Here is a 26,812-nt window from a genome sequence, read left to right on the forward strand (position 1 = left end):
GATTGCTTCTAAAGCATTAAGAACAAAATACATTTCACAAATTAACTTTTATACAAGGCACACCAGTTAATGGAAATGCATTCCAGGTGACTACCTCATGAAGCTGGTTGAGGGAATGTCAAGAGCGTGCAAAGCTGTTGTGAAGGCAAAGGGTTGCTACTTTGAATAATCTATTTTTTTTGGTTACTACATGATTCCATATGTGACGACCCTCCCACTCTGTCTGCCGTATTCTCTCTTTGTTGTTCCCTTATTAGGATGCTGGTGGGCGGAGTTGGGAGGGTCGTCAGCTACATGGGAAACACCTGGGCCCAGGTGTTTCCCAGGATAAATACACCACTTCCCCATTCATGGGAAAGACTCTCTCCATGCAGACACTTTGATAGTTTTTGTTGTTGTGTTTCTTGGTGGTTTTTGGTTGTTTGCTTTAGAACCTTTCAAAACCCTGCATTATCACAGTCATGCATGGAAAACACTCACTTACACTACTGATTACTGATTACACACACCATTGTATATTTTCCTTAGTTGCTTTAGTTAATAAATATATATTTTGTTACTCCTTATCTCCACGTTGTCTCCCTTTTGTTACGGGCTTTGAGCCGGTTCGTGACAAGTGGGGGCTCGTCCGGGATCTTTGAACTATTGGTTTGGGAGACCGTGGAGGTACGTGTTTGGTTTGCATATTGTGTTTGAGTTTGATAGGCCCAGTATTGGTTGCCTTTGTTGTTTGGGTTGTGTGCTGCGTTGGAGAGAGTATAATGGTTAGTTTCCAGGCCCTGCCTAGCCTGGAAACGTTTGTTCTACTTTCTGTTGGGACATCAGTCTGATGTGAGTAATCGGCTGTGTACCTCGGTGGGAGATTTGGGTAGGGTAGTGGAACTTGCTACCTGGAGCTATAGCCTTTTTCCCCTGATAGGCTTAGCGACATGTCTCATTTTTTGGAATATGTTGGGCATGGTTAATGTTTGTTATTTTTGAGTGGTGTCTGTGGACTGAGCAGTTGTCTCGGGGGCACATCCGTGGCTTGGTGGAATTTGCCAGCATGCTGGGGAGTTTTTCCTTGCCAGCGGGCTACAGTGCGTAAATTTCCACCGCAAATCCACACGAAGACTAGGGTTGAGTTATTGTAGGTTTTGGGGAAGCTCCGTATCTCATCTCTCTTCTGTGGTGCTCAGGGTGATTGTCAATTCTCGGGTTGTGGTCTGGTGTGCTCAGCAGAGGGGAAGAGCGAGATTTTTCTTTTGTAACTATGGCGTCTTATGTAGATGAATTCATTCGCTTTCCATCGGAGGAATTGTTAGATTTAGGTACTAAAGAACAGCTGTTGAAGGTCGCTGAACACTACAAGGTTGAGATTAGTGATAAACGTCTAAAGAATTCTATTAGGTTGATATTGAAAGCCAATCTGATGGAGAGTGGTATTCTTGAAGTTACCACTGGGCCAGCCTCTGCTGAGAAATTGTCGTCTCCCCATAACGTTACAATGGCCATTCCATCGGTTAGTCCTAGTAGCCTTCTTTTTGAACAGCAGAAAGAACTGCTTCTGTTACAGCTAGAGCATGATCGTGAGAAGCTAGAGCATGATCGTGAGAAGCTAGAGCATGATCGTGTAAAGTATGAAAAGGAATTGGCATTTAAACAAGATATGGAGCGTGCTAAAATCAAGTTGCAACAAGAACGTATAGAGTTGGTTAGGGAAGGAAAGATCTCAGGGGAGAGTTTGTTTTGGGAAGGTGATCCAGATTTACCTAGGGGTAGTTCCTCTTTTGGTCGTGCCCCAGAGACATTTGATATTGTTGGGAACTTACGGTTATTGCCTCAGTTTAATGAAAGGGATCCCGAGACATTCTTTTCGTTGTTTGAGCGTGTTGCTGACGCTAGGAGTTGGCCTGATTCTGACCGCACGTTAATGTTGCAGTGTGTGCTGACTGGTAAAGCGCAGGAAGCATATTCAGCTCTTAGTGTAGCCGACAGTGCCAGTTATGATAAAGTCAAAAAAGCTGTTACAGATTTATGAATTGGTCCCTGAGGCTTACCGCCAATGATTTAGAACTTTAAAAAGGGATGATAAGCAGACTCATGTTGAGTTTGCGCGACAATTATCTTTACAGTTTAACCGCTGGTGTTCCGCCTCTGCAGTTGTGACTTTCCAAGGGCTGTGTGATCTGATTATGTTAGAGCAATTTAAGGACACAATTCCTGATCGTATTGCCACGTATATTAACGAACAGAAAGTAAAGAATGTCGCTGAAGCTGCGGTTTTGGCGGACGAGTATGTGTTGACTCACAAAAGTGTCTTTGCAGAGCACCGTATTCGGAAAGAGTGGGGGCGTTCGTATAGATTTGGGCTTCGCTCACCGAGATACTTTGGTTCACGGGCAGAGTTCTATTCAACTAGGGTTGAGCCTGACTCCCATGGTAAAGCTGACTTTGGGCAGGAGTGTCACTACTGTCAAGGTTCAGGTCATTGGAAAAACGAATGTCCACTTCTCAGGTCAAAGGGTGCTTACGCTAAATCCAAGCCTACCGCGTTAGCTGCACCTGTTCCACATCAGTTCACTCATGACTCATTTCCTCAGGCCCAGGAGAATGTGAAAGTCCATATTGATCCAGACTATTTACCTTTCATTACGGAAGGTTTTGTGTCTATGTTAGGAAGTAAAGACCTAGTGCCAGTGAAGATCCTGAGAGACACAGGTGCCTCTGAATCTTTTGTGTTGGAATCTGTGTTACCCTTTTCTGCTAAGACTGATTCGGGGAATAGTGTTCTAATTAGGGGAATAGGTTTGAACACTCTGTCAGTTCCATTGCATAAACTGATGTTGGATTGTGGGCTGGTGAAGGGTGAAGTTGTTGTGGGGGTGCGTCCTTCGTTGCCTATTGAGGGTATCGACGTTATCCTTGGTTGGTGAGCGTGTATGGCCTGTCGTGTGTCGTGTTTCCATCTCTAGTGGTTTCCACTAAGCCGTCATTTGTTGGGATTCCTGATGAGTGTACAGAGTTTCCCAGAGGTGTTCTCTGCGTGTGCAGTGACACGGTCTATGAGCTGTGGCGAATTGGTCACTGCGCCGACTAATGATAATAATACAAAGAAGTATGTCACAGTTTTCCCTGTTATTCCGTTATCTGTAACCCGCTCAGATCTAATTAATGCGCAACAGGATGACCCCACGTTAGAAGAGTTGCGTGACCAAATTGTGCCTGTAGAACAGTTGGGAGATGTCGCCCATGGCTATTTTCTCCAAGTGGATGTCCTGATGAGAAAGTGGGTGTCTCATGATAGTTGTTTTCTGGGGGAGGCAATTAGTCAGGTTGTTGTACCAGTTAAGCTTTGTGAGTTGGTGTTGGAAACTTCCCACAGCGACGTTGCTGGACATATGGGGGTGAGATTAAAGAGGGATGTTTCTGATTTTATCAAAACTTGTCACACCTGTCAATTAACTGGTAAGCCTAATCAAGCTATTAAACCGGTACCATTGTTTCCTATTCCTGTACTCAGTCAACCTTTTGAGTATCTGATTATTGACTGTGTGGGTCCCCTGCCTCGTTCTAAAAAAGGTAGCAGTTACCTATTCACTGTGATGTGTCAGACCACTAGGTTTCCTGCTGCCTATCCTCTCCGAGCTATCACAACTAAATCTGTGTTAAAAGCTTTGACTCAGTTTCTCACATTGTTTGGAATGGTCATTCAGAGTGATCAAGGATCTAATTTCACCTCTGATCTGTTTAGTCAGGTTCTTCAACAGCTCCATATTAAACACAATTTGTCTAGCGCCTATCACGCGCAAAGTCAAGGAGCACTGGAACGTTTCCATCAAACTCTTAAGTCAGTGGTTCTTAACCTGGGTTCGATCGAACCCCAGGGGTTCGGTGAGTCAGTCTCAAGGGTTCGGCGGAGGTCAAGACACACATCCGACTCATATGATTCATGATGACACGCCTCGCTTGGCCATTGTTGGCTGCAGGTGATCACGCTACATCGCTTGGCCTATCTGTGCTGCAGGGAATTTGGTACGCTCAGTAGTCGACTTGTGACTGTCGTGATGGTACGTCTTGTGATTTCTTTCTTAATATTTTAATCCCTTCATACTTATGTCGAGCAAAAAAAGAAAGTGGTTGGACGAATATGTACAATATGGATTCACATGTAAAACGGAACGTGATGGGAGTCAGCATCCTAACTGCATGATTTGCAATGCCAAGTTGAGCAATTCTAATCTAGCACCGGAAAAACTAAGAGAACACTTCCTTAAGCTGCATGGAGATGGAAAATACAAGAACACAACGCTCGCTGAATTCAAGGTGAAGAGAGCCAGATTCGATGAAAAGGCTACTCTGCCTGTTCTCGGCTTTGTACCCATCAACAAACCGATGCCCACAGCATCGTGCAAAGTTGCTTACCTGATCGCAAAACAGGGAAAACCACACACCATTGGTGAAACACTCATAAAACCAGCTGTGTTGAAGATGGCGAATATCATGCTGGGAAAAGAGGCTGAAGTTAAGTTATCCCAAATTCCTCTGTCAAATAACACCATTAGCGACAGAATAGAGGACATGAGCAAAGACATCTTGGCTCAAGTAGTTGCAGATCTGATTTCAAGCCCGGCTAAATTCAGCCTTCAACTTGACGAGACCACAGATGTTTCCAATCTAAGCCAGCTTGCTGTATTCGTGCTCTATGTGAAAGACGACGTGATAAAGGAAGATTTTTTATTTTGTAAGCCTCTTACAACAACAACTAAGGCAGCCGATGTGAAGAAACTTGCGGATGACTTCTTCAAAGACAACAATCTTTCGTGGGATATGGTTTCTGCAATTTGTTCGGACGGAGCTCCAGTCATGCTGGGAAGAAAGTCTGGTTTTGGTGCGCTAGTGAAAGCCGATGCACCACACATCATTGTTACGCATTGTATTCTGCACAGGCATGCGTTGGCAACAAAAACCTTCCCTCCAAAACTGGCAGAAGTATTAAAAATTGTAGTGGAATGCGTGAACTATGTGCGAACTAGTGTTCTGAGGAAAACCTGAAGGCTTTTCAAAAAAAGCTACCGTTATGGAAACGACGAACAGAGAACGATAACTTCGCAAACTTTCCCCTGCTGGACGACTGTAAGTAAGATCGAAGATGTATCTGGAATCGGAGACATTTCTGTACCCGCTGAACTGAAGCAAGCAATTGCCACACTTAGATGAGCTTGCAAAGTCTCTCGACAGATACTTCCCTACAAGAGAGTCATATCCAGCATGGGTGAGACAGCCGTTCACGTTTTGTGTTGAGACAACAGATGTCAATGATGAATACCTCGATGAAATCATTGAAATTCAGCAGAGCCAGGTTCAACAGCAACTCTTCAGAACAACAACGCTTTCAACGTTTTGGTGTCAACAAATGGTAACGTACCCTGTTATTGCTAAGAAAGCTCTGGAGATTTTCATACCGTTTGTTACAACATATCTTTGCGAGCAATCCTTTTTGAGGATGCTGGACATAAAAATGAAGAAAAGGAACAGACTTTGTTGCGAAAATGACATGAGAGTGGCTCTTGCCAAGGTGAAGCCGCGCATTTCTGAACTGGTCTCTGAAAGGAAACAGCAGAAGTCAAACTGATTTGCAGTAAATATTCATTATTATGTTTTTGTTTTTGTGTGAAAATCATGTTTTGATGATTTTGTTCTTTGAACACAGTGATGTTGATGCACGGTTCATTTTGTGCACCAGTCAAATATATACCTATGTTTTGAATTTGAAAAAATCATATTTTATTTTTCCAATTAAGAAGGGTTCGGTGAATGCGCATATGAAACTGGTGGGGTTCAGTACCTCCAACAAGGTTAAGAACCACTGTCTTAAGTCTTTGTTGAAAGCTTATTGTACTGAGATGGATTGGGAGGAGGGGTTGCCTTGGTTACTGTTAGCCGCTAGGGAGGTTTCACAGAAGAGCACGGGTCTCAGTCCAAATTACCTTGTGTTTGGACATAGGGTGCGTTGACTTTTATCTGTTCTCAAATCAAATCAAATTTTATTTGTCACATACACATGGTTAGCAGATGTTAATGTGAGTGTAGCGAAATGCTTGTGCTTCTAGTTCCGACAATGCAGTAATAACCAACAAGTAATCTAACTAACAATTCCAAAACTACTGTCTTGTACACAGTGTAAGGGGATAAAGAATATGTACATAAGGATATATGAATGAGTGATGGTACAGAGCAGCATAGGCAGGATACAGTAGATGGTATCGAGTACAGTATATACATGAGGTGAGTATGTAAACAAAGTGGCATAGTTAAAGTGGCTAGTGATACATGTATTACATAAGGATGCAGTCGAAGATATAGAGTACAGTATATACGTATGCATATGAGATGAATAATGTAGGGTAAGTAACATTATATAAGGTAGCATTGTTTAAAGTGGCTAGTGATATATTTACATCATTTCCCAACAATTCCCATTAAAGTGGCTGGAGTTGAGTCAGTGTGTTGGCAGCAGCCACTCAATGTTAGTGGTGGCTGTTTAACAGTCTGATGGCCTTTAGATAGAAGCTGTTTTTCAGTCTCTCGGTCCCAGCTTTGATGCACCTGTACTGACCTCGCCTTCTGGATGATAGCGGGGTGAACAGGCAGTGGCTCGGGTGGTTGATGTCCTTGATGATCTTTATGGCCTTCCTGTAACATCGGGTGGTGTAGGTGTCCTGGAGGGCAGGTAGTTTGCCCCCGGTGATGCGTTGTGCAGACCTCACTACCCTCTGGAGAGCCTTACGGTTGTGGGCGGAGCAGTTGCCGTACCAGGCGGTGATACAGCCCGCCAGGATGCTCTCGATTGTGCATCTGTAGAAGTTTGTGAGTGCTTTTGGTGACAAACCGAATTTCTTCAGCCTCCTGAGGTTGAAGAGGCGCTGCTGTGCCTTCTTCACGATGCTGTCTGTGTGAGTGGACCAATTCAGTTTGTCTGTGATGTGTATGCCGAGGAACTTAACTTGCTACCCTCTCCACTACTGTTCCATCGATGTGGATAGGGGGGTGTTCCCTCTGCTGTTTCCTGAAGTCCACAATCATCTCCTTAGTTTTGTTGACGTTGAGTGTGAGGTTATTTTCCTGACACCACACTCCGAGGGCCCTCACCTCCTCCCTGTAGGCCGTCTCGTCGTTGTTGGTAATCAAGCCTACCACTGTTGTGTCGTCCGCAAACTTGATGATTGAGTTGGAGGTGTGCGTGGCCATGCAGTCGTGGGTGAACAGGGAGTACAGGAGAGGGCTCAGAACGCACCCTTGTGGGGCCCCAGTGTTGAGGATCACCTGGGTGGAGATGTTGTTGCCTACCCTCACCACCTGGGGGCGGCCCGTCAGGAAGTCCAGTACCCAGTTGCACAGGGCGGGGTCGAGACCCAGGGTCTCAAGCTTGATGACGAGCTTGGAGGGTACTATGGTGTTGAATGCCGAGCTGTAGTCGATGAACAGCATTCTCACATAGGTATTCCTCTTGTCCAGATGGGTTAGGGCAGTGTGCAGTGTGGTTGAGATTGCATCGTCTGTGGACCTATTTGGGCGGTAAGCAAATTGGAGTGGGTCTAGGGTGTCGGGTAGGGTGGAGGTGATATGGTCCTTGACTAGTCTCTCAAAGCACTTCATGATGATGGAAGTGAGTGCTACGGGGCAGTAGTCGTTTAGCTCAGTTACCTTAGCTTTCTTGGGAACAGGAACAATGGTGGCCCTCTTGAAGCATGTGGGAACAGCAGACTGGTATAGGGATTGATTGAATATGTCCGTAAACACACCGGCCAGCTGGTCTGCGCATGCTCTGAGGGCGCGGCTGGGGATGCCGTCTGGGCCTGCAGCCTTGCGAGGGTTAACACGTTTAAATGTCTCCAGGATGACTGGAAGTCTCCCGAGCCTCCCGAAGTCTCCCGAGCCTCCTCAGTCCCTGTTATCGTACGTGTGTGATTTCCGGCGACGGCTGTATGCCGCTGGTGAAATGGCTAAAGAGAAGTTATCATCTTCACAGGAGAGGATGAAGGGCATATTTGATCGCCTAGCTGAGCCTCGTCACTTTAGTCCGGGTGACCAGGTTCTTGCTCTGCTGCCAATTGTTGGTTCTCCTTTTCAAGCCAAGTTTCAAGGTCCATATACAGTGTTGCGCCAGTACACTGAGCAAAATTATCTAGTGGCCACTCCAGAACGGAGGAAAGCACACCAGCTGTGCCATGTAAATCTGTTAAAACCCTATTATGCATGATGACTCCTTGCTGTCCCCAGTCCACCTGGCCGTGCTGCTGCTCCAGTTTCAACTGATCTGAGCCCTAGGACCATGCCCCAGGACTACCTGACATGATGACTCCTTGCTGTCCCCAGTCCACCTGGCCGTGCTGCTGCTCCAGTTTCAACTGTTCTGACTTATTATTATTCGTCCATGCTGGTCATTTATGAACATTTGAACATCTTGGCCATGTTCTGTTATAATCTCCACCCGGCACAGCCAGAAGAGGACTGGCCACCCCACAGCCTGGTTCCTCTCTAGGTTTCTTCCTAGGTTTTGGCCTTTCTAGGGAGTTTTTCCTAGCCACCGTGCTTCTACACCTGCATTGCTTGCTGTTTGGGGTTTTAGGCTGGGTTTCTGTACAGCACTTTGAGATATCAGCTGATGTACGAAGGGCTATATAAATAAATTTGATTTGATATTATGCACGTTCCTCTGAGACTGAACAGTGGGTTTCTGCAGAGGACGCTAAACCTGTTATTTTGGCTGATACCGTTGTTTCCTTGGGTTCTTGTCGTGCTAGATCTGTGCATGAGGAGGAAGATGTTCCTGGTCCTGACGATTGTATATTGCAGGGTAGATTGAAAAATTCAGAAACACTGGATATTTTAGACAGTCTTCTCACTCACCTACCTGTTGATGGGCGGAAAGAGTTGGTTGTTCTGATTCAGAGATTTCCAGGTTTGTTTTCTGATACACCTACACGCACAAACTTAATAGAACATGATATTGACATTGGAGATGCTGATCCCATTCGTCAGCGGTTCTATAGAGTTTCTTCAGAGAAACTATGTTGTCTTGATGCTGAGGTCAAGTACATGCTGGAGAGTAAGATAGCAGAGCCTTCTTTCTCCAGTTGGCCTTCTCCCTGTATCTTGGTCAGTAAACCGGATGGAACAAACCGATTTTGCACCCGTAAGGTAAACAGTGTCACAAAGCCAGATTAATTTCCTCTTCCTCGGATGGAGGACTGTGTTGATCAAGTCGGTGCAGCTAAGTTTGTGAAAATTTGACCTGTTAAAAGGCTATTGGCAGGTGCCACTGACGACTAGGGCACGTGAAATCTCTGCCTTTATTACACCCTTTGGTCTGTACTCGTATTCAGTTATGAGTTTCGGTCTGCGTAATGCACCTGCAACTTTTCAGCGACTTATGAACAGGGTTGTCGCCGGTCTGACCGGGTGCGCTGTTTATTTGGACGATATAGTGATATATGCAGATACTTGGGAAGAACATCTGTCCCGTATTCAAGCCTTGTTCGAACGTCTGGCTGCGGCTCGCCTCACAATCAATCTGGCTAAATGTGAGTTTGCTCAGGCAACCGTTACATACCTTGGAAAAGTGGTTGGGCAGGGTGAAGTGCGTCCTGTTCGGGCTTAAGTGGTGGCTATTGATGCTTTTCCATCACCAACTACTAAAAAGGAACTGATGCGTTTCTTGGGCATGATTGGTTATTACCGTAGTTTTTGTAGTAACTTCTCTACTGTGGTCGCTCCCTTGACCGATATGCTGAAAGCTAAGGCTTTTTACGTTTGGTCTACTCGTTGTCAACACGCTTTTGAAGATGCAAAGAGGTTGCTTACCTCGACTCCGGTGCTGGCTGTTCCTCGCATGGATTTGTAATTTACCTTGCAGGTGGATGCTAGTCATGTGAGGGCAGGTGCAGTTTTGCTGCAAGCAGATGTGTCTGGGGTTGAGAGGCCTGTTAGTTTCTTTTCTAAAAAGTTTGACGATTATCAGTTGAACTATTCGGTTATTGAAAAGGAAGCGCTAGCACTCATTTGGGCGCTACAACACTTCGAAGTGTATGTCGGGTCGGGGGTAGTACCTATTGTGGTCTACACCGACCATAACCCCCTCACTTTGAGGTCCATGATGTGTCCAAACCAGAGGATACTGCGATGGTGTTTATTTTTACAATCATTCCATCTCGATGTGCGGCACATCAGGGGGACTGAAAACGTGATTGCTGATGCGCTCTCTCGTGCGCCCTGTTCCTAAATGTTTACGTGACTGACCATTGTTTCGTATTGTCATGTTCTCTCTGTCCTGTCTGTTCGCTCCTGGTCTTGTTTTCTTCTTTCCTCTTAAATGTTGCTTCCTGTGCGAAGGTTGCTGAGGTTTGGGGAGGAGGTTGGCTGGGGCAAATTGTAAGTGTGAACACGTAACCCCTCATCAATTTGTGGCGCAGAAGCTGTGTCAATTTGGAACTCAGAGGTTGGTATTTTGTTCCGGGTCCTTGTTGGTCCCCGGTTTTATGGGGGGGAATGTGACGACCCTCCCACTCTGTCTGCCGTATTCTCTCTTTGTTGTTCCCTTATTAGGATGCTGGTGGGCGGAGTTGGGAGGGTCGTCAGCTACATGGGAAACACCTGGGCCCAGGTGTTTCCCAGGATAAATACACCACTTCCCCATTCATGGGATAGACTCTCTCCATGCAGACACTTTGATAGTTTTTGTTGTTGTGTTTCTTGGTGGTTTTTGGTTGTTTGCTTTAGAACCTTTCAAAACCCTGCATTATCACATTCATGCATGCAAAACACTCACTTACACTACTGATTACTGATTACACACACCATTGTATATTTTCCTTAGTTGCTTCAGTTAATAAATATATATTTTGTTACTCCTTATCTCCACGTTGTCTCCCTTTTGTTACGGGCTTTGAGCCGGTTCGTGACACATGTGTTATTTAATAGTTTTGATGTATTCACCATTATTCTACAATGCAGAAAATAGTAAAAATAAAGAAAAACCTTGGAATGAGTAGGTGTGTCCATACTTTTGACTGGTACTGTACGTATTGTGTCTGAGCCGTTGAATTGCGACTCCACTTTGTCTCTGCACTGATGTTTTGTCTCTTAAGGAGAGAATAACTCCACTGTTTGTATTCGGCCCTATTCCTAGTCACCTTGTCATGGTTAAATGCGGTGGTTTGTGCTTTTTTTGTGCGAATGCTGCCATCTCTCCACAGTTTCTGCTTTGCATAGGTTTTTAATAGTCAGTGGGAACAACATCCCCTATACAATTCCTGATGAACTCCGTTACTTTGTCTGTGTAAATGTCAATGTTATTCTCTAGGTCTACCCAGAACATATCCCAGTCCGCGTGATCAAAACAATCTTGAATGGATTCCGATTGGTTAGACCAGTGGTAAATAGACCTTAACACAGGTACGTGTTAGGTCTATTTAAAGTGGAGTTTTGATGTGTTTCCCCGGGGCGTTGACATCAACTCAAGGGATGAAAGCCTATATACTGAGGCCAATCTCCTGTACACGTTTCAAAATCAATCTAATGTATTTTATAAAGCCAGTTTATTTTTAAAATTTTTATATCACCTTTATTTCACAAGTGAAATCTTATTGAGAATGATGTGTCAGTTAGGTAATGACTCATGCTAAAGAAAAATTCTACTGCCACACAGCTCAGTCAACACCTCTCCCTCCTTCAGACAGACGGGTGCTCTACCCAGCCAGATGAGACGTCTCCCTGGCAGCTACTGGGCCGTAGCCAGCCTCACCCTCTCCCAGCCTCACCCTGCAGGGCTCAGTTTGGGCACCTAACTTCCACACTACACCACCTCAGAACCAGAGATAATGACCCACACTACACCACCTCAGAACCAGAGATAATGACCCACACTCCACCACCTCAGAACCAGAGATCATGACCCACACTCCTCCACCTCAGAACCAGAGATCATGACCCACACTCCACCACAGAACCAGAGATCATGACCCACACTCCACCACCTAAGATTCAGAGATCATGACCCACACTCCTCCACCTCAGAACCAGAGATCATGACCCACACTCCACCACAGAACCAGAGATCATGACCCACACTCCACCACCTAAGATTCAGAGATCATGACCCACACTCCACCACCTCAGAACCAGAGATCATGACCCACACTCCACCACCTCAGAATCAGAGATCATGACCCACACTCCTCCACCTCAGAACCAGAGATCATGACCCACACTCCACCACCTCAGAACCAGAGATCATGACCCACACTCCACCACCTCAGAACCAGAGATCATGACCCACACTCCACCACCTCAGCACCGGAGATCATGACCCACACTCCACCACCTCAGAACCAGAGATCATGACCCACACTCCACCACCTCAGCACCGGAGATCATGACCCACACTCCACCACCTCAGAACCAGAGATCATGACCCACACTCCACCACCTCAGCACCGGAGATCATGACCCACACTACACCACCTCAGAACCAGAGTCAATGACCCACACCACCTCAGAACCAGAGATTGTGACCCACACTACACCACCTCAGAACCAGAGATAATGACCGTACTCCCAGTGGAGGCTGGTGTAACTTTAGATGGGAGGACTGGCTCATTGTAATAGCTGGAATGGAATGAATTCTCCTGATTTCTCCATCCTCCAGGGGTATGTCAGCTGACTAACCTGTTTATCTATGACCTTTAACACTGATCTGAACTGACTGGAGTTAACCTTTTTGTTTGTTAGATACGCGTTAGACCTACCTCTATTGTATTGTGCTGTGTGTCTAAATAAAGAGCTGAGCTGTGCCCTTGTCTGTCCCAGCGCTCACCTGCTGTTAGCCAGCTGTCTGTCTGTGGACGTAGCAGCGTAGCTGATTGTAGATGTCCTTTGTGATGTAATGCTCAAAGTCAATGTTTCCATGTCCAGTGCTGCATGACTGCAATCGGCCTTAGAGATATTACTGTCTATCTCTGTGGTATCACCCACAACCACTTTCAGGTCCACAATTGTATAAGTCGTAATTGATGCCTCATGAAGTTTGTGCAGGTTATGCCAGGTTCCTGGGCCTGTGTTCATAAAGCACTGGAGTCATGATCTAGGATCAGTTTTGCCCTTTAGACCATAATGAATAAGAAGGAAGACCTGATCCTAGACCAGCACTCCTACTCTTTGTGAATACAGGCCCTGATGTTTTATTGTTTTATTTATTTATTTCACCTTTATTTAACCAGGTAAGCTAGTTGAGAACAAGTTCTCATTTACAACTGCGACCTGGCCAAGATAAAGCAAAGCAGTGCAACACACAACAACACAGAGTTACACATGGAATAAACAAACATACAGTCAATAACACATTAGAAAAGAAAGTCTATATACAGTGTGTGCGAATGGCGTGAGGAGGTAAGGCAATAAATAGGCCATAGTAGGAAAGTAATTACAATTTAGTAGATTAACACTGGAGTGATAGATGAGCAGATGATGGTGTGTAAGAAGTGATACTGGTGTGCAAAAGAGCAGCAAAGTAAATAAAAACAATATGGGGATGAGGTAGGTAGATTGGGTGGGCTATTTACAGATGGACTATGTACAGCTGCAGCGATTGGTTAGCTGCTCAGATAGCTGATGTTTAAAGTTAGTGAGGAAAATATAAGTCTCCAGCTTCAGCGATTTATTTTTTTGCAATTCGTTCCAGTCATTGGCAGCAGAGAACTGGAAGGAAAAGCAGCCAAAGAGGGTGTTGGCTTTCGGGATGATCAGTGAGATATACCTGCTGGAGCACGTGCTACGGGTGGGTGTTGTTATCGTGACCAGGGAGCTGAGATGAGGCGGAGCTTTACCTAGCATAGACTTATAGATGACCTGGAGCCAGTGGGTCTGGCGGCAAATATGTAGTGAGGGCCAGCTGACTAGAGCATACAGGTCACAGTGGTGGGTGGTATGAGGCACTTTGTTAACAAAACGGATGGCACTGTGATAGCAAATTGGATGTAGTCTGAGTAGAGTATTGGAAGTTTTTGTAGATGACATCTCCGAAGTCGAGGATCAGTAGGATAGTCAGTTTTACGAGGGTAAGTTTGGCGGCGTGAGTGAAGGAGGCTTTGTTGTGGAATAGAAAGCCCATTCTAGATTTGATTTTGGATTGGAGATGTTTGATATGAGTCTGGAAGGAGAGTTTACAGTCTAGCCAGACACCTAGGTATTTGTAGTTGTTCATGTATTCTAGGTCAGAACCGTCCAGAGTAGTGATGCTAGTCAGGCGGGCAGGTGCGGGCAGCGAACGGTTGAAAAGCATGCATTTGGTTTTGCTAGCTTTTAAGAGCAGTTGGAGGCCACAGAAGGAGTGTTGTATGGCATTGAAGCTCTTTTGGAGGTTTGTTAATACGGTGTCCAAAGAAGGGCCAGATGTATACAGAATGGTGTCGTCTGCGAAGAGGTGGATCAGGGAATCACCCGCAGCAAGAGCGACATTGTTGATATATACAGAGAAAAGAGTCAGCCCGAGAATTGAACCGTGTGGTACCCCCATAGAGACTGCCAGAGGTCCGGACAACAGGTCCTCCGATTTGACACACTGAACTCTATCTGAGAAGTAGTTGGTGAACCAGGCGAGGCAGTCATTTGAGAAACCAAGGCTATTGAGTCTGCCAGTAAGAATACGGTGATTGACAGAGTCGAAAGCCTTGGCCAGGTCGATGAAGACTGCTGCACAGTACTGTCTTTTATCGATGGCGGTTAGGATATTGTTTAGTACCTTGAGCGTGGGTGAGGTGCACCTGTGACCAACTCGGAAACCGGATTGTACAGCTGAGAATGTACGGTGGGATTTGAAATAGTCAGTGATCTGTTTATTAACTTGGCTTTCAAAGACTTTAGAAAGGCAGGACAGGATGGATATAGGTCTGTAACAGTTTGGGTCTAGAGTGTCACCCCCTTTGAAGAGGGGGATGACCACGGCAGCTTCCCAATCTTTAGGGATCTCGGACGAAACGAAAGAGAGGTTGAACAGACTGGTAATAGGGGTTGCAACAATGGCGGCAGATAATTTTAGAAAGAGAGGGCCCAGATTGTCTAGGCCAGCTGATTTGTACGGGTCCAGGTTTTGCAGGTCTTTCGGAACATCTGCGATCTGGATTTGGGTGAAGGAGAAGCTGGGGAGGCTCGGGCAAGTAGCTTCGAGGGGTGGCGAGCTGTTGGGGTAGCCAGGAGGAAAGCATGGCCAGCCGTATAGAGATGCTTATTGACATTTTCAATTATCATTGATTTATCAGTGGTGACCGTGTCACCTAGCCTCGGTGCAGTGGGCAGCTGGGAGGAGGTGCTCTTATTCTCCATGGACTTTACAGTGTTCCAAAACTTTTGGGATTTAGAGCTACAGGATGCAAATTTCTGTTTGATAAAGCTAGCCTTTGCTTCCCTGACTGACTGTGTATATTGGTTCCTGACTTCCCTGAACAGTTGCATATCGCGGGGACTATTCGATGCTATTGCAGTCCGCCACAGGATGTTTTTGTGCTGGTCAAGGGCAGTCAGGTCTGGAGTGAACCAAGGGCCATATCTGTTCATAGTTCTACATTTTTTGAAAGGGGCATGCTTATTTAAGATGGTGAGAAAATTACTTTTAAAGAACGACCAGGCATCCTCAACTGACGGGATGAGGTCAATATCCTTCCAGGATACCTGGGCCAGGTCGATTAGAAAGGCCTGCTCGCAGAAGTGTTTTAGGGAACGTTTGACAGTGATGAGAGGTGGTCGTTTGACCGCGGACCCATAGCGGATGCAGGCAATGAGGCAATGATCGCTGAGATCCTGATTGAAAACAGCGAAGGTGTATTTGGAGGGCAAGTTGGTCAGGGTAATATCTATGAGGGTGCCCATGTTTACAGATTTAGGGTTGTACCTGGTGGTTTCCTTGATAATTTGTGAGATTGGGGTGTTAAGCATATCCCAGTTTAGGTCACTTAACAGAACGAACTCTGAAGATAGATTAGGGGTAATCAATTCAGATATGGTGTCCAGGGCACAGTTGGGAGCTGAGGGGGGTCTATAACAGGCGGCAACGATGAGACTTATTTCCCGAGAGATGAATTGTTTTAATTAGAAACTTGAACTGTTTGGGTATAGACCTGGAAAGTATGACAGAACTTTGCAAGCTATCTCTGCAGTAGATTGCAACTCCTCCCCTGTTGGCAGTTCTATCTTGACGGTCCGAAATCTCAGAATTTTTGGTGGCCTTCCTAAGCCAGGATTCAGACACGGCAAGGACATCAGGGTTGGCAGAGTGTGCTAAAGCAGTGAGTAAAACAAACTTGGGGAGGAGGCTTCTGATGTTAACGTGCATGAAACCAAGGCTTTTTCGATTACAGAAGTCAACAAATGAGAGGGCCTGGGGTCATGCAGGGCCTACCTCCACATCACCCGAGGAACAGAGGAGGAGTAGGATGAGGGTACGGCTAAAGGCTAGCAAAACTGGTCGTCTAGTGCGTTGGGGACAGAGAATGAAAGGAGCAGATTTCTGGTCGTGGTAGAATAGATTCAGGGCATAATGTGCAGATGGGTATGGTGGGGTGTGGGTACAGTGGAGGTAAGCCCAGGCACTGAATGATGATAAGAGAGGTTGCATCTCTGGACGTGCTGGTTATACTGGGTGAGGTCACCGCATGTGTGGGAGGTGGGACAATGGAGGTATCTAAGCCATGTACAGTGGGACTAGGGGCTCTGCAGTAAACTAAAACAATGATAATTACCCTAAACAACAGTATATAAGGCATATTGACATTTGAGAGAGACATACAGCGAGGCATAAAGCTATCATAGGTGTTGATTGGGAGAGCTAGCTAAGTCAACAATGGGTATGACAACAACAGCTAATCAGCTAAGACAACAACAGCAGGTAAAATGGCAATGAATGGGCAGAGAGATTCAGTTAACTACACATAGAGCCTGAGCTCGCGGCTGGGGCCGACAGATAAACAAGAAATAAACAGAATGGAGTATCGTGATAAATGGACAGTCCAGCAGGCATCAGCTATGTAGCCAAGTGATCATAGGGTCCAGGGGGCAGCAATAGAAGGAACAGGGAAGCAGCTAGGTAGTCGTTACTACGCTAGCACGCGGGAGACACCGCGTTTAAAGTAGAGGTCGACCGATTAATCGGGATGGCCGATTAATTAGGGCCGATTTTCAAGTTTTCATAACAATCGGAAATCGGTATTTTTGGACACCGATTTTGCCGAATATATATATATATATATTAATAGCATTTCAAACGTCACTCGCTCTGAGCCTTGGGGTGGTTGTTTCCCTTGCTCTGCATGGGTAACGCTGCTTCGAGGGTGGCTGTTGTCGTTGTGTTGCTGGTTCTAGCCCAGGGAGGAGCGAGGAGAGGCACGGCGTCTATACTGTTACACTAGCAATACTGAAGTGCCCATAACAACATCCAATCGTCAATTTATTTAACTAGGCAAGTCAGTTAAGAACACATTCTTCTTTTCAATGAAGGCCTAGGAACGGTGGGTTAACTGCCTCGTTCAGGGGCAGAACGACAGATTTTCACATTGTCAGCTCGGAGGATCCATTCTTGCAACCTTACAGTTAACTGGTCCAATGCAATAACGACCGTTGCACTCCACCTCTTACGCGAATGCAGTAAGCCAAGGTAAGTTGCTAGCTAGCATTAAACTTATCTTATAAAAAACAATCAATCATAATCACTAGTTAACTACACATGGTTGATGATATTACTAGATATTATCTAGCTTGTCCTGCATAATCTGACTGAGCATACAAGTATCTTAAGTATCTGACTGAGCGGTGGTAGACAGAAGCAGGCGCGTAAACATTCATTCATTCACTTTTGTGCGTTTTGCCAGCAGTTCTTCGTTGTGCGTCAAGCTTTGCGCTGTTTATAACTTCAAGCCTATCAACTCCTGAGATGAGGCTGATGTAACCGAAGTGAAATGGCTGGCTAGTTAGCGCGCGCTAATAGCATTTCAAACGTCACTCGCTCTGAGCCTTGGGGTGGTTGTTTCCCTTGCTCTGCATGGGTAACGCTGCTTCGAGGGTGGTTGTTGTCGTTGTGTTGCTGGTTCTAGCCTAGGGAAGAGCGAGGAGAGGCACGGAGTCTATACTGTTACACTAGCAATACTGAAGTGCCCATAACAACATCCAATCGTCAAAGATGAATGAAATACAAATGGTATAGAGGGAAATAGTCCTATAATTCCGATAATAACTTCAACCTAAAACTTCTTACCTGGGAATATTGAAGACTCATGTTAAAAGGAACCACCAGCTTTCATATGTTCTCATGTTCTGAGCAAGGAACTGAAACGTTAGCTTTCTTACATAGCACATATTGCACTTTTACTTTCTTCTCCAACACTTTGTTTTTGCATTATTTAAACCAAATTGAACATGTTTCATAATTTATTTGAGGCTAAATTAATTTGATTGATATATTATATTAAGTTAAAATAAGTGTTCATTCAGTATTGTTGTAATTGTCATTATTACAAATAAAAGTTTAAAAAATTGTCCGATTTAATCGGTATCGGCTTTTTTGGTCCTCCAATAATCTGTATCGGCGTTGAAAAATCATAATCAGTCGACCTCTAGTTTAAAGTTAGCAGTCCGGGGTAAGGAGAAGCGTCTGCTCTGTCGTCCGGCAAAGGCCGGTTGAAGGCACAGCTGATGGAATTACGTCTGCGGACCAGTTGTGGCGGTACGACGGGGCACCGTGTCGACGAAGGGACCGGGCCAGATGGCAAAAGAGGTATTGTAGTTGTGGTAATTTCGTTTGCTAGCCGGGAGATGCGCCTGGCTCAGGGCTAGCTTCGTGGCTGGGTCACTCAGTGGCAGCTGTTATGGTCAATGGTTCAGGGTTTACAGCAGGAATCTGGCGTTTGTAGTGAAGAAAAACAGTCCGAGGCTGGCAGGTGTTATCCAGGCTATAAAAACGGCTGGTGCCTGATCAGAGGGTAAAGGCCGCTAGCAGTGGCTAACAATGACTAAATAGCTAGTAATTTAGCTAATTAGCTGGCTACCTTCTGATGAAAGTTTTGGCAATAGGGTCTAAAAAAATAGCAGATCCGTGTGACATTGAGTGAGGCGAGTTACCGGAAGGTATATTTAATAAAAAAATGGAAAAAGAGATTAAAAAATATATATTGGAATATGTACATACAAAAAAATACAAAAAGTAAACGAGAGGACAACAAACCACGTCTGCACTGCCATCTTGGGTTCATAGGTTCAGCTCTCTATTTTGGTCTGCTTGTTGGCCCCTCCCTCTCACCTGGTTAGTGAGATACCTGGCCTTGTTGGCCCCTCCCCTCACCTGGTTAGTGTGATGCCTGGTCTTGTTGGCCCCTCCCCTCACCTAGTTAGTGAGATCATGTCTGTAAATGAGATGCCTGGCCTTGTTGGCCCCTCCCTCTCACCTGGTTAGGGAGATCATGTCTGTAAATGAGATGCCTGGCTTTGTTGGCCCCTCCCTTTCACCTGGTTAGGGAGAAAATGTCTGTAAATGAGATGCCTGGCCTTGTTGGCCCCTCCCTCACCTGGTTAGGGAGATCATGTCTGTAAATGAGATGCCTGGCTTTGTTGGCCCCTCCCTTTCACCTGGTTAGGGAGAAAATGTCTGTAAATGAGATGCCTGGCCTTGTTGGCCCCTCCCTCACCTGGTTAGGGAGATCATGTCTGTAAATGAGATGCCTGGCTTTGTTGGCCCCTCCCTTTCACCTGGTTAGGGAGAAAATGTCTGTAAATGAGATGCCTGGCCTTGTTGGCCCCTCCCTCACCTGGTTAGGGAGATCATGTCTGTAAATGAGATGCCTGGCCTTGTTGGCCCCTCCCTCACCTGGTTAGGGAGATCATGTCTGTAAATGAGATGTCTGGCCTTTTTAACAGAGGGTCACATTTCTGCTGATTTAAGTTTTCACAGGGTCAATGCAGGTTCCTGTTCAGCACTGTTTGCTCATTTAATATCTAGAAGAGTCATATCTATCTATCTACATCCTGCAGCAAACAAAGTTCCACATTTGGGATGATTGAGTTGTTTTTTCAGGATGTGGGGGGGAGGGGTATCACCACAGTGCAGCTCTTTATGTTCTTAGTTTAATATCAGTTTGTATGAGGTAGGGACGGTCAGTGGTTGAGGTCAGCTGTAACAGGAGTAGGTGGGTCATGTCTGATTTTGAGTGAAATAATCAAATGCAGAATAAATCACCAAATAGACTACTTGGGTTCAGGAACTATTTTTTCATGTCTTCACGTGGGCCTGAGGTCATTTGTCTGTCTGGTTATTGTGGAGTTGGTGACCATCCTGATCTGGTCCAGAATGGTCAATCTGATCCACTGTGTTTGTCTGGACTGGTCTTCATATTGTGTCATTGGGGAATCCTAATGGTAGTAGGAGTTGGTAGCGGCGTCTGTAAGAGTTGGTTAGTGTCTACTGGCTCCGTATGTGGGTGAATAACGGCCTGTTGTTTTTTTGTCTTGTAGGTGATTGAATCTCTGGGAATCATGATCTACAAGGCGTTGGACTACAGTCTGAAGGAGAGCGAGGAGAGAGAGCTCAGTCCGCCTCTGGAGCAACTCATCGACATGATGACCAACATGGCAGAGAAGGAGAGGGACAGTGACCCCTGCCCTGATGAAGGTTACGAGGCCACCGAGGAGGAGGAAGACGAGGAAGACCCAAACACTGTCTGTAATGTAAAAGGATTCAGAGACATCATCATGGTACGTCCTGTCTCACTGTATCAACTATAGTTACCTGTAACGGTACAACTCGGTGACGCGTCAGAGCGGTACGACGCAGTGATGCGTCAGAGCGGTACGACGCGGTGATGCGTCAGAGCGGTACGACACGGTGACGCGTTAGAGCGGTACGACGCGGTGACGCGTCAGAGCGGTACGACGCGGTGACGCGTCAGAGCGGTACGACGCGGTGACGCGTCAGAGCGGTATGACGCGGTGATGCGTCAGAGCGGTACGACGCAGTGATGCGTTAGAGCGGTACGACGCGGTGATGCGTTAGAGCGGTACGATAGGGTGATGCGTTAGAGCGGTACGACGCGTTAGAGCGGTAAGACGCGGTAGAGCGTTAAGACCCGTTAGAGTGGTACGACGCGTTAGAGCGGTACTACGCGGTACGACGCGTTAGAGCGGTAAGACGTGTTAGAGCGGTACGACGCGTTAGAGCGGTACGACGCATTAGAGCGGTACTACGCGGTACTACGCGTTAGAGCGGTACGACACGGTGTCCCGTTAGAGCGGTATCACGTGTTAGAGCGGTACTACGCAGTGACCCTTAGAGCGGTACGACGCAGTGACCCTTAGAGCGGTACGACGCGGTGACCCTTAGAGCGGTACGACGCGGTGACCCTTAGAGCGGTACGACGCGGTGACCCTTAGAGCGGTACGACACGGTGTCCCGTTAGAGCGGTACGACGCGTTAGAGCGGTACTACATACGACGCGTTAGAGCGGTACGACGCGTTAGAGCGGTACGACGCGTTAGAGCGGTACGACGCGTTAGAGCGGTACGACGCGTTAGAGCGGTACGACGCGGTGTCCCGTTAGAGCGGTACGACACAGTGTCCCGTTAGAGCGGTACCACGCGGTATCCCGTTAGAGCGGTATCACGCGGTAGGACGCGGTAGAGCAATGCGACGCAGTGACAAGTTAGTCTCCTATGAGCCCTGGTCAACAGTAGTGCACTATAAAGGGAATAGGGTGCCATTGGCGTAATTAGTCTAGAAGTTCTGTAGGTACTGATACGTTCTAAATGAACCTATTAAAACTCAGAGGCTTAATCAAGCTCTAACCAAGTTTATTCACCCATTGGGTCAATACAGCTGCATAAGACAAAATACATATTCACACAAGCACTGATATTAAACCCTTTCTCTTGTGCCGAGTCTCCTCCTACACATCTGAACAGCCAATGCATCCCTGTTGCTAGGCAGAACCTTAATGATATCTGTTCTTCCTCACTTCATCTTACCTGACCGCTGCCTCCCCAACTCACGGCTGTCATGGTGACTGGTACCAGACTGTCTCTTTTCCTCCCATAGGATGGCTAACAATAACATATTCAGAATGTAGACATTATACATTCCCCTCTCCCTCAGTGACATGAATAAGTACATTTCATGATTTCAGAACCCAATAGTAGACACAGCACTTCAACCAGATGCAGACAAAAAATGACTGAAATATGTTGATACCCAACTATCACTTGTTTAACAAGTTGTTGTTTGGCTCATGTGAAAAATGGATTCACCAGAGCTTAGTGCCTGTCTATCTCTGAGGAGTACATTCATACATGGCATCATATTCTCTAAAAAGTGCACTACTGTTGACGAGGGCCCATAGGGAATAGGATGGTATTTGGGATGCAGTCATTAGCAGAGCTTTCCCCACAGACCAGACTTCTCCCTCTGGAGACCTCTGAAATAGATGCAGCAGCACGGATATATTAGATACGTCTGCATTCCTCAAACTCTCCTTCCTTCTCACTCCTTCCCAGACTAAGGGGTTGATAGGGTAGCTAGTCAGCATCCTAAATTACACCCTATTCCCCATGGGCCCTGGTCAATAGCAGTGCACTACAGCCCTATGGAGTCTGGGTCAGTAGTAGTGTACTACATGGGGAATAGGGTGCCATTTGGGATGCTGATTAGGGTGAATCTAACTGACGTGACACGTTAACAGAAGCCCCCACAGGGAAGTCACAAACTGCCGCGGTGCTCAATGCTCTCGTCTGAGCTAAGAAAACACAAGCTTCTTTCTGTCTTTTCCACACACCTTTGACTTTCACAAGGCCTCAAGGCAGACGGATTAACAGGATGTGTACTCAAAGTGTGCGCCGACCAACTGTCAAGTGCCTTCAATGACATTTTCAACCTCTCCCTGACCCAGTCTGTAATACCTACATGTTTCAAGCAGAACACTGCTGCAGGTAACCCTGCATCACTTACATCTGTAACCATGAAGTGCTTTGAGAGGCTGGTCATGGCTCACATCAACACCATCATCCCAGACACCCTAGACCCACTCCAATTCGCATACCGCCCCAAAAGATTCACCGATGACGTAATCTCTATCACACTCCACCCGACCCTTTCCCACCTGGACAAAATGAACACCTATGTGAGAGTGCTGTTCATTGACTACAGTTCAGCGTTCAACACCATAGTGCCATCAAAGCTCATCACTAAACTAAGGACCCTGGGATAAAACACCTCCTTCTGCAACTGGATCCTGGACTTCCTGACGTGTCTCCCCCAGGTGGTAAGGGTAGGCAACGACATCTCCATCCTTAATTAGAAGAAGTTTAGAACCAACAAAACCCTTCCTAGAATTGGCTGCCCAGCCAATCTAAGTAATCGGAGGAGAAGGGTCTTGGTCAGGGAGGTGAGCAAGAACCCAATGGTCACTCTGACAGAGCTCCAGAGTTTCTATGTGGAGTTGGGAGAACCTTCCAGAAGGCAACCGTCTCTGCAGCACCCCACCAATCAGGCCTTTATGGTAGAATGGCCAGACGGCAGTCACTACTCAGTGGAAGGGACTGGGAGACAAGTCAGGATTGAGGGACAGATGAACGGATCAAAGTACAGAGATCCTTGATGAAAACCTACTCCAGACAGAGCACTTAGGACCTTAGACTGGGGGCGAAGGTTCACCTTCCAGCCATGACAATGCAGGAGTGGCTTTATTACAAGTCTCAATGTCGTTGAGTGGCCCAGCCAGAGCCCGGACTTGAACCCGATCGAACATTTCTGGAGAGACCGGAAAGTAGCTGTGCAGCGACGCTCCCCATCCAACCTGACATAGCGTGAGAGGATCTGCAGAGAAGAATGGGAGAAACTCCCCAAATACAGGTGTGCCAGGCTTGTAGCGTCGTATCCAAGAAGATTCGAGGCAGTAAACGCTGCCAAAGTTGCATCAACAAAGTACTGAGTAGGGGATCGGAATACTTATGTAAATGTCATATTTTTGTTTTTTACGAATTTTTCCAAAGAAATGATAAAGATGTTATATGCATTGTCATTATTGGGTATTGTGTGTAGATTGATGGGGGGAAAAAAAACGTAATCAATTTTAGAATAAAGCTGTAACGTAACAAATTGTTGAAAAAGTCAAGGGGTCTGACTACTTCCTGAATGCACTGTGTATATACAGTACCAGTCAATAGTTTGGACACAGCTATTCATTCTAGGGTTTTTCTTTATTTTGGCTATTTTCTACATTGTAGAATAATAGTGAAGAAATCAAAACTATGAAATAATTCTAACACATAATAATAACACATATGGAATCATGTAGTAACCAAAAACAAATCAAAATATATTATATTGTTGAGATTCTTCCAACTACCCACCTTTTGCCTTGATGACAGCTTTGCACACTCTTGGCATTCTCCCATGCATACTCACACACAAATATACATACTGTGTATATATATGTTTTTTTCTCCAAATAATTCAGTTTATTACTGTTCATGTTAGCTCTCTGGGAATGAATGCTGCACCTTAATAACCCTATAATGTTGTCTTTGATGTGATTCAGCTGGTCTCGGTCTCGCTCTGTCTCTCTGTGTAACATAACAAATTGTGTAAAAAGTAAAGGAATCTGAATACTTTCCATATGTAGTATATATTTTATAGGAACAGTCCGGCTTTAAACCTGAAATCTTGAAAGTTGTAATAGTAGAATGCACAATTAAGAAATGAGTTGGTGCACCATCCGTTCCTCTTGTCATGTCTTCCTTATAGAGCCATTTATAACTTGTCAGAATTGACCAGATCAGCTGTTTTTTTTAGTTATGTTTTTAGCCCATAGATTTTGTTGTACATTTTTTCAGTCAAATATCACATGAATACACATTAGACATGGAAAAATTTATAGAATTGCAAAAATTGCACTGCATCAGTGCTAGAGGCATCACTACAGACCCTGTTTCGTTCCCAGGCTTTATCACAACGGGCCGTGATCCGGTAGTCCCATAGGGCAGTGCACAATTGGGTCTGTGTTGTCCGGGTAAGGGGAGGGTTTGGCCGGGTGGGGGAGGGTTTACTTGGCTCATCGTGCTCTAGCGAGTCTTTGTGGCGTTCCAAGAGCCTGCAGGCTGACCTCGGTCGTCAGGTGAACGGTGTTTCCTCCAACACATTGGTGTGGCTGGCTTGCGGGTTAAGCAGCCGGATGTTAAGATGCTCGGTTTGGCGGGTCATGTTTCGCAGGACGCGTGACTCGACCTTCGACCCCCGAGTTCTTTGGGGTGTTGCAGCGATAAGAAGAGATCGAAATTGGGGAGAATAAATGATAATCTGTAGAATTGCAGAAAATAAGCTTTAAACCTGCACATTTCTCTCCACTAACAAGAAGGGTGTGAACAGTTTGTGTCATTAACAGTACTTGTGCCCATAGAAATAGACGGGGGTCCCGGAAGGGGGTCCCTGAGTGAAAACGTTTGGGAACCCCCGCAATAGGGTGCCATTTAGGACTGAGCCATGGAAATACCCAGCAAAGGGATTTGTACTGTGGTGTCCACACTCAGGCTGCGCTGCTGACAGTTTTACCTCAGAGGAGGAAGAAGAAAGATAACACCTGTGTGTCCCAAATGGCACCCTATTCCTTATGGCCCCCGGTCAAAAATAGTGCACTTCATAGGGAATAAGGGTGCCGCTTGGGACAAAACCCTCACCTGGCTGTTTCGGGCATTCCTGTTTTGGGCGGTGACATGCACAACAACAAAGACTTAAAACCAGACATGTTACATTTTTCAACTCCTCCTTGAATGCATCATTTGGCATGACAAGTCAGGCATCCAGACCTGTTAGTCATAGCAGCATACCGTGAGGGTCACAGCTTTTAATTGTCTGTTTTTTGCTAGTCATGCACTTCCAGTGCCTTCAGAAAGTATTCATACCCCTTTTCTCACCCATCCACAAAACATAGCCCATAATTACAAATTTATTGAAAATTAAATACAGAAATATCTAAATTACATAAGTATTCACACCCCTAAATCAATGCTTTGTAGAATCACCTTTGACAGTGATTACAGCTGTGAGTCTTTCTGGGTAAGTCTAAGATCTTTCCACACCTGGATTGTGCACCATTTGCAATTTTCAGGTTTTGCCATATATTTAAGTAAAAAAACAACAATTTAATCAATTTTAGAATACGGCTATAACATAACAAAATGTGGAAAAAGTAATGGGTCTGAATCAAAATCAAATCAAATGTATTTATATAGCCCTTCGTACATCAGCTGATATCTCAAAGTGCTGTACAGAAACCCAGCCTAAAACCCCAAACAGCAAGCAATGCAGGTGTAGAAGCACGGTGGCTAGGAAAAACTCCCTAGAAAGGCCAAAACCTAGGAAGAAACCTAGAGAGGAACCAGGCTATGTGGGGTGGCCAGTCCTCTTCTGGCTGTGCCGGGTGGAGATTATAACAGAACATGGCCAAGATGTTCAAATGTTCATACATGACCAGCATGGTTGAATAATAATAAGGCAGAACAGTTGAAACTGGAGCAGCAGCACGGCCAGGTGGACTGGGGACAGCAAGGAGTCATCATGTCAGGTAGTCCTGAGGCATGGTCCTAGGGCTCAGATCCTCAGAGAGAGAAAGAAAGAGAGAAAGAGAGAATTAGAGAGAGCACACTTAAATTCACACAGGACACCGAATAGGACAGGAGATGTACTCCAGATATAACAAACTGACCCTAGCCCCCCGACACAAACTACTGCAGCATAAATACTGGAGGCTGA

General features: G+C 45.8%; 1 protein-coding gene across 1 annotated transcript in view; it reads left to right on the top strand.

Annotated features, from left to right (window-relative positions):
• Positions 1-26,812, top strand: part of LOC139373878 (protein spire homolog 1-like) — a 107,882-nt gene that overhangs the window by 20,432 nt on the left and 60,638 nt on the right. Inside the window, exon 3 of the mRNA XM_071114973.1 lies at positions 20,530-20,769. Within this exon, the coding sequence (XP_070971074.1) occupies positions 20,530-20,769 (240 nt within the window). The remainder of the gene's footprint in view (positions 1-20,529; positions 20,770-26,812) is intronic.

Source organism: Oncorhynchus clarkii, chromosome 18 (genome assembly GCF_045791955.1).
Source record: "Oncorhynchus clarkii lewisi isolate Uvic-CL-2024 chromosome 18, UVic_Ocla_1.0, whole genome shotgun sequence".
NCBI lineage: Eukaryota > Metazoa > Chordata > Actinopteri > Salmoniformes > Salmonidae > Oncorhynchus > Oncorhynchus clarkii.